Below are 8,262 nucleotides of genomic sequence, written 5' to 3'. Positions count from 1 at the left end.
GGAAAGGTACTGGATGGAAGGACCTGATTTCTGCTAGCATCCTAATAATGCTTCTAGGTCACAAATAAATAGTTAACCACAACAGAGTTTTCATTTATTGGGAAGTTTCAGTCTTGCAGGCACTAAATTGGAAGCATCTCTTTGGAGCTGCTAGAGAATTTTCTGTTCTATTGTTGAAGTGTTCATATTTCAACTGGAGATTTGTTATTTTTAATCTAGTCTCTGTGAACAGCTCTTTTAAGGCTTTTTTTTCTAGTTTATATTGTCTGCTGGAATAGAGGCCAAAGATGCTTTAGCACAGGGTGCCTTAAAAATCCTCCGTGATCCATTCTGGTGGTGCAGCTGTTGGGAAGGGTAACCTCTGCTTAAGACAAGAAACAAGCAGACAGAGGCAGAAACTCCTGGAAAAATGGCAAGAAAAGGAAAAAAAACTTGCCCAAGTTGAGTGAAGGTGATTGTGTAATTCCTGGAGTCTGCACTGATGTGCTCACGAGGGGTGTGCAAGAGCTGCTAGCCCAAGAGCTGGTAGTTTGGACCAGAGAAACTGGAATAATGGTAAAAAACAGCAAATAAAGGCAAATTTTACTCCAATGGCACCGTTATGTTGGTCAGAGATAGAATATAGTTCACTCCAACAGCTGAGGTGAACAGGAGAGGAAAAAATCCTTTCTCTGCCCTGAGAGTAGCCCAAGATTTGTCTCTTCACCTCTTCTCTTCTGCCCCTTGCAGCACAAGGATGCTTACCAGGCCATCTTGGATGGAGTGAAGGGAGGTGCCAAGGAGAAGAGACTTGCAGCCCAGTTCATTCCCAAATTCTTCAAGCATTTTCCTGAGCTGGCAGACTCAGCTATCAATGCCCAGCTGGATCTCTGTGAGGATGAAGATGTTTCGGTAAGAACAGGACCTTGCAGCAATTGGGGATGTTGAGTTTGGATTATTTTCTCTTTTTAAGTTTTTATAGGCTGTTTTTGGGGGAGGGGAGTGTTGGTTTTTAGAAAACTTAATAGTTGTACTTGTGGCACAGAAGAATCTGTTGTGTGATTGTATGGGAAGACACATCAGTTTTCATTTATTGATCAAAGAAGTAGTTCTGTGGAAGGAAACTTGGATAAAATTTGAATATCTATTAAATTTTTTTTCCTTTCAAAAAAGCACTCTGTGGTAATTGATTCTGATAAATCCTGCTGCCAGGCAAGAAAATTTTCCTCACAGAACTCCCCTTAGAACCATGGGAATGTGATTCTGAAAGTAGTATTCTTGCAGAGGTCTTGAGGTGCCTGGTGCTGCTGCTGAGGTGTTGACAGAAGCTGTACCTTTGATTCTCAGATCTGAAATGATGTGGGGAGATCATTCAGGAGGGTTTGGGGATAAAACCTGGAGCTTATCTCTGCCAGGTGCATAACTGTAGAAGGGCCTTTCCTGTGAGCAGATGAGACTCCCTAACAACACAGATTCCAGCCTTTTGTTGTGGTGGTCCAAGAGATGATTTTGTCAGCAGAGGTGCTGTTTGACTTTGGTTTTTCTCCAGTGCTGCTTAGATCTAAGGACAAACATGTTCTACATAAAGCTGTCATGATAGTTTCTTAGCCAATGGGAAATTTGGGCTGTCATTAAGGTTTGAAACTTGAACATCACTTCCTGAGTATGATACTCATGTGAAAAGAGCAATTTGGCTGATTTTTTTCTGTCAAACTTGGATAGTTGAGTTGCCTTTTTCTTTTTAAATTGATCTTTTCTCTCCCCCATCCTGACAACCGGGACAGATCCGTCGACAAGCAATCAAGGAGCTGCCTCAGTTTGCCACTGGAGATAATCTTCCTCGGGTAGCAGACATCCTGACCCAGCTCCTGCAGTCAGGTAGGAGACCCTGGCAGTGTCCTGCCCCCTCTCCTTGTGGCACACCTAAAAACACCCAGTTTTGCCTCATAAAAACCCTGGTTTGGGATGATTCATCGTTTGTCACAGAGCAGAAGTGCCAGTCATGTCCTGCTTCTGCTCTTCTCTTCCCCCCTTCCCTTTACATTTACTGTGCAGTTACTGCTGCTGAAAGGTCACTAATTATCCTCATCTATGCCAGTCATGTCCTGCTTCTGCTCTTCCCCCCTTCCCTTTACATGTACTGTGCAGTTACTGCTGCTGAGAGGTCACTAATTATCCTCATCTGAACTGAAAATCTTTCTTTGAAATACAAGTTTTCTTCATTCAAGTTCTCTGAAAGTATCAGTAGAAAAAGAGGAGGGGGGGGAAAAGAAAACAAAGCCCCCCCAGTGATGGACTGCAGCAAACTGTGCTCTTAAAAACACTTCATGGATTTCTGATCCAGATCCTCAGGAACCTGAAAAATCTTGAAGGCTTTTCCTTCCATACAATGCATTTGTGGCATAAAATATTTAATTCAGAATTTGATAGGCAATATGTGCTTTTTAATCTCTGGAAGTTACAGAGTGCTAAACATCAGATGATCAAGTTTGTATTAAAAATGCATGATTAAGCCTTGAGGGTGGGGACTTTTTTTTGAGACTTCCACATTTGTCCAGCTAGTACAAGAGAAAAATAGTTTCTCCCACCTAGAGATTCTGTACATTACTTAAGAGTTTAGAAAGAAATGACTGTTTATTTTACCTGAATATAAAAAAGGTCATCTTGTTAATTCAGCTGTTCCTAAAAATGACTAAATACATTGATTTGTAACTTCCCTTCAAGTTTTCAGTGCTGTTGAGTTTGTAATGCTCAAGTTCTGGCAGGGAGGCTGAAGGGGCAAAGGGCTTTTGGTTTTGTTCCAGCTTTCATCATTGTGGCTTTCTACTTCCTCAGTGTAGTGCTCATTAAAAAATACAAATGAAGTTGTTTATAATTAAATGCTGAGGCTGGAATACTTCTGGTGTGATACCAGAAACCTTTCTTCTTCTGCTCTTACCTTTGCATTTGAAGGATATCTATATTATTTGTTTTTTTTTCTCTTCAGATGATTCTGCAGAATTCAATTTGGTGAACAATGCTTTGCTCAGTATATTTAAGATGGATGCTAAAGGTAAAGGTTACATTTCTCTGTAAATCTATTTTACTAATCCTTCCTCATCTCTAGTGGCATGAGAACAGGGCACACTCAATTTTCTATCTTCTTAGTGCAGTGCAAAAGTCAGAGACACACACTCAGTGTTTGGTTTTACAGATGATACTGATCTTACCAGTGATTGTGACTCTGAATTGTACAAACCAATCAAAGAATGTGGATTCTTATGCCAAAATTGTGATTTTCCTTCAAAGTTAGTGTAGCAGTTACTTTAAAATGTGTCATGGACTCTTACAGGAGGGATCTTCTTTCTTCTGCATAGAAGGTGTGGCTTGCAACTTGTGAAATGATTTGCTTGTCATGGTTTATTCTCCATGCAGGAACTTTGGGAGGGTTATTCAGCCAGATTCTTCAGGGAGAGGATATCGTGAGGGAGCGAGCCATCAAGTTCCTCTCCACAAAACTGAAAACCCTGCCAGAGGAGGTGATGACCAAGGAGGTGGAAGAGTTCATCCTGACTGAATCAAAGAAGGTGAGGGTCTTATTTCCATGCCAGCTCAAGTATTATTAAACCCCCTTGTCTCTGGCATTGCTCTGGAGGTCTCTGTGTTTAAACCACACGTGGAGTTAAGGGTTGTACAAATGCTGTCTCCTAGTTAAGCTGCCCTGCTGCAGTCCAAACTTTGCAGCTTTTGTTTTGTGGGCATGTTAAAATAGTGCTGGGCTCTTCTTATTTGGTGAAAAGGCCTTTGTAGAATCATCAAATCACCCAAAGCAAATCATGCTTGGGTGAATTCAGGTCGGATTGCTCTGTGCTTGGTCCAGTTGGGTGTTCAAAACCTCTAAAGGATGGAGATTTCCTGCAGTCTGGGCAACCAGCTCTAATATTTCCATGTCCTGAACATGAGGTTTTTTTCCTCTTTGTGCAGTCAGAACCTCATTCTCACCCTGTCCAGCTCCTGGCTCCTACCCTTGGAGACTCCCTCTAGATATTGCAGGGTTAGTGTTCAGTCACTTCAGCTCTTGAGGACTCTCTCCCTTAGGCTGAAGGAGCCCAGATTGCTCTGCATTTGCCAGGCCAAGGAAGAGCCAAAAATTACTGAAGCAATCAATACTGAGCAGATACTCCTTTAACATTTATTGTGCCTGAACCATATGATTTTGTTAGATAAGAATTTTGTTCTTGGAGTTGAAGCAAAATGATGTTTCCCAGGCACAACTTGGTGGCAGTCACTTTAGTTTGGAGGTGTGTGCAATTACCCTGCATGTTTTCATGTAAACTTGTGGATTTAAATAACTGGAAGCTCAATTTACATGTGAAATGTTGGCAGACTTTACCTATCCAAGTCCAGGAGGTTCTATCTGGGGGTTTGCTCATGAGGAGAACCACAGAAATATGTTCTGCTCTTCTGTGAAGGTGCTGGAAGACGTGACGGGCGAGGAGTTCGTTCTGTTCATGAAGATCCTGTCTGGGTTGAAAAGCTTACAGACTGTAAGTGGGAGGCAGCAACTGGTGGAGCTGGTGGCTGAACAAGCTGACCTGGAGCAAACGTTCAACCCCTCTGATCCAGACTGTGTGGACAGGCTCCTGCAGTGCACCCGCCAGGCGGTGCCGCTCTTCTCGGTACGTGCTGGGCAGGGGGAGTGGCTGGATCCTCCCTGGGCTTCCCAAGTGCTCTGGTAGAGTCACAGTGCATCAGTGTTTGTCCCCCTTCAGCTCCTACTGTGTTCAGATGTTGGGAAACATCCTTAGAGCTTCTAAACACAAAGAGCTTTTGTGTTATTCTCTGCTCTGGTGCTGTTTTAGTTTTTTCTTTTCAAATTCAAAATGTCCGAGTGAACTATGACGAGATTCTCACATGAGCTTCATACATGAGCTTATTTCAAGTCTAACACCAGGTAGTTGCAGCACTGAAAGGCTTCGTTGTGGGTTGTGGACAATCTTTTCAACCCCTCTTGGAGGCAACCTTTGAGTTGAAACTACCTGTTGTAGGAGTTAGGGGGAAGTTTAGTAAAGCTTTAAGGTATGGCTGGCTGGCAGGCATTTTTAAAGAGAGTGGAGTGATGGGGGGAAAACATTGAACTCCTTCCAGCTGAAGAGAATAGTCTGAGTAATGCTCAGTGTTGGTTTTTTTTTTTTTTTTCAGAAAAATGTTCATTCCACAAAATTTGTGACTTACTTCTGTGAGCATGTCCTGCCAAACCTCAGTTCACTGACTACTCCAGTGGAGGGTCTGGATATCCAGTTAGAGGTAAGCCAAAGCTAAAATGCCTTTCAGATCCTAAAAAGTGAGCATTTGAGATGAAGCCAGCTATGTTAAAAATGGCAAACTCCTTTCCTAAGTGGATTTTTAGTCCTTGGCTTGGAGGAAGACTAGCTGCCCAAGGAGAAGGGTGTTTGCTGTATTGAGGCAGGACTAGGCATTGCCTTTTGGAGCACGTGCCACTTGTCCCAAGCTTCTGAGGCAAGGCTACAATGAGTAAATTGGTGTAATCATTTTTAGATCACTGTCAGGTTTTGTTTAAGCACATAGCATTTACTGAAATGATTGCTGCATGCCTCGTGCTGATTTCATCTCCTAAGGGAGTGGCTTAATGTCTGTAATTTTGCTTAAGTTAATGAGTGCAGCAGCTTCAGTGAGACCTCTGGGAGTCTCAGCTGGAAGGTGAGCTGTGCTGCAGACGTGGGAGGGGAGGTTCTGTTGCCTTGTTGGGATTAGACATGCAAACCTGTCTGTCTGTTGGAGGACATGAAAAACAGACCAGTCACCTTCTCCTGTTCCTTCCTGATGTGTGGGAGGGGTTTTTGGTGGGCATAGCTGGTGTCTGCTATCCCAGCCATGGTGTGGTCATTGCTTTTAGGTTGCAAGTTAAACCTCTGTACTTCTTGGTTAACCTCAGCCATCCTTTTGTGTAGGTTCTGAAGCTTCTTGCTGAAATGAGTTCATTTTGTGGCGACATGGAGAAGCTTGAATCCAATTTGAAGAAGCTGTTTGATAAACTGCTGGTAAGATTAACTCAGTTCTTACTCACAGAAAACGCCTAAAAACAATTTCTTTGAAAACATTTTTTATCTCTTTATTTATCCTTCTTTCTGAAGTGGCTGTTTCAAGCATAGCTCTGCCCAGGATACAAGGTCAAACACTGTTTTGCCATTCAAAGCCTGTGTAGATGCAGGGAGCTGTTCCCATGAACTCAGGTGCCTTGGTTCTTTTTGAGTTTCACAGCAGGGGCAGCAGTGCCACCATGACATTTCCTCCCACTGAGAGGTGTCCAGGTGAGTTGTCAGTCTGCATGGAGACATCTCAGGCGTTTGGTTCTCCTTCCCCTCCACCAGGAGTACATGCCCCTTCCCCCAGAGGAGGCAGAGAACGGGGAGAACGCCGGCAGCGAGGAGCCCAAGCTGCAGTTCAGCTACGTGGAGTGTTTGCTCTACAGCTTCCACCAGCTGGGCCGTAAGCTGCCCGACTTCCTCACGGCCAAGCTCAACGCTGAGAAGTTGAAAGACTTCAAAATCAGGTGGGCACTGAGAGGCAAGTGTGGGAGTTGCCTCTCAGAGGGTGGGAAGGATGAGGGTGGGTGAGATGCTGAAGAAGCACAGAGCGGATTGATGCAAGACTTATTTTGAGCATTTTTCCCTAAAGTGTGGGGGAAAAAAATGAGATTATACTTTGCATTTGCTTATGGTTTTATTTTCTGGGAATATATAAAATGGATTAACAGGTTGTTTTCCATGATTTTTTTAGGCTACAGTATTTTGCTCGAGGGCTGCAGGTGTACATTCGACAGCTGCGTCTGGCACTTCAGGGGAAAACAGGAGAAGCCTTGAAAACAGAGGAGGTGAGAGAGGTGGTCAGGAGTTCTGACTGAAACAGAGGTGTTCAGGAATTCTGATTTTCCTAATTGAGCCTATCAGAGTAATAATTGTCACACCTTAATGGGCTGCAGGCATGTAAACATGCAGATAGACTGAGGGAATAGCACTGCTAACGTTGCATTAATGCATCTTGCCTCCTGCTGCTTTTGGCAAGCTAAGATGATCTTTTAGTTTCTCTTGTGCACATGTCTTTGGCTTAACTGTGCTCTGTGTTTGGAAGGGGAAGTTTTATATATTGGAGGGGGGAAAAAAAAACATTTACTGGGAAGTACTCTGGTAGTTAGGATATAGCTGCAGGAAGCCTAAGAAGAGTTGTAATGAAAGCTCAAGTGTCCACACCTTTCCCTGCTGTGCTTAGCAGTTGGTTAGGGAGAGCAGTCACTTGAGCATTCTGACTTGATCAAATGCAGTTGGCTTAATTTAAAGTTGCTGCAATAGGTGCTTAGTGGTGTTGCTTTTTTGTTTTTCAGAACAAGATTAAAGTGGTTGCCTTGAAAATAACCAATAACATCAATGTTTTGATCAAGGTAAGTACTCACATCAAGCTTCTTGGCCTTTGCTGCTGCTTGGATAGGGTGAGCCATTGTAGTTCATTATAAGATGCTTGATGTACATAGGGAGAGAGAAAACATGTCAGTGTAAGACACTGTTCTGTTAATTTAAGTATCATTTGAATTTTTATAAAATATATTTGCTCACATGTGCTCAGGCAGGCAGATAAGGCAGCTAGCTGCTGCCACCTTCTCCCTCTGCTGTGAGACATCAAGAAGGATTTTAAACCATTGGAAAAGAACTGTTACCCTGGGGTCTCAGTAAGGAGCTAAAATGTTGAAGTTCAGCCAATGTCAATTTAACTGTAGAATAAACTGTCCACTTTTGCCTCCATAGGATCTCTTCCACATTCCTCCTTCTTACAAAAGTACAGTTACACTCTCCTGGAAACCAGTACAGAAGGCAGATGCAAGGTAAGAGGGTTTTTTGTAAAAAAAAAACAAAAACAAAACCCAACTGTGGTGTTGGTGTTTTGCTGTTTACAAAATAAAGATTCCAAGCTGGGTATGTAGCAGGTGAGCTAAAAGTTTGGCAATCAAAAATAACCCCTGTCCTGGAAGGAATTGAGGCTGTGGAGTCCTGCTTTGAGGATCCAATAGATGGAATCCACTGGAGGCTTCCAGCTCACTTCTGAAAGAGTGATCAGGGACTCTTCAGTAGCTGCTGCTCGCTTCCAGCAGTTAATCTTGGAGGCTGAGGAGGTGTCCCTGTCCCTGGCACCACAGGGGTGTTAACAGTCTGGTTTTGTTCCCTTCTGTCAGTCAAAAAAGAGCAAGTGAAGACACCACCTCAAGTTCTCCCCCAAAGAAGGCTTCAGCAG

At 43.3% G+C, this 8,262-nt stretch overlaps 1 protein-coding gene across 1 annotated transcript in view; it reads left to right on the top strand.

Moving 5' to 3' along the window:
* Positions 1 to 729: 729 nt before the first annotated feature.
* Positions 730 to 8,262, top strand: part of API5 (apoptosis inhibitor 5) — a gene marked incomplete at its 5' end in the record, with an annotated part of 8,714 nt that continues 1,181 nt past the window's right edge. The window contains 12 exon segments of the mRNA XM_008936629.1: positions 730 to 891; positions 1,764 to 1,857; positions 2,966 to 3,031; positions 3,394 to 3,545; positions 4,431 to 4,637; positions 5,161 to 5,265; positions 5,931 to 6,020; positions 6,351 to 6,532; positions 6,760 to 6,853; positions 7,361 to 7,417; positions 7,779 to 7,855; positions 8,204 to 8,262. The exon segment at positions 8,204 to 8,262 is cut by the window's right edge and continues 23 nt beyond it. Of these exon segments, the coding sequence (XP_008934877.1) occupies positions 730 to 891; positions 1,764 to 1,857; positions 2,966 to 3,031; positions 3,394 to 3,545; positions 4,431 to 4,637; positions 5,161 to 5,265; positions 5,931 to 6,020; positions 6,351 to 6,532; positions 6,760 to 6,853; positions 7,361 to 7,417; positions 7,779 to 7,855; positions 8,204 to 8,262 (1,345 nt within the window).

Source organism: Merops nubicus, unplaced genomic scaffold (genome assembly GCF_000691845.1).
Source record: "Merops nubicus isolate BGI_N331 unplaced genomic scaffold, ASM69184v1 scaffold20233, whole genome shotgun sequence".
In the NCBI taxonomy this organism is placed as follows: Eukaryota; Metazoa; Chordata; class Aves; order Coraciiformes; family Meropidae; genus Merops; species Merops nubicus.
This window is presented reverse-complemented; position numbering and strand designations above follow the sequence as displayed.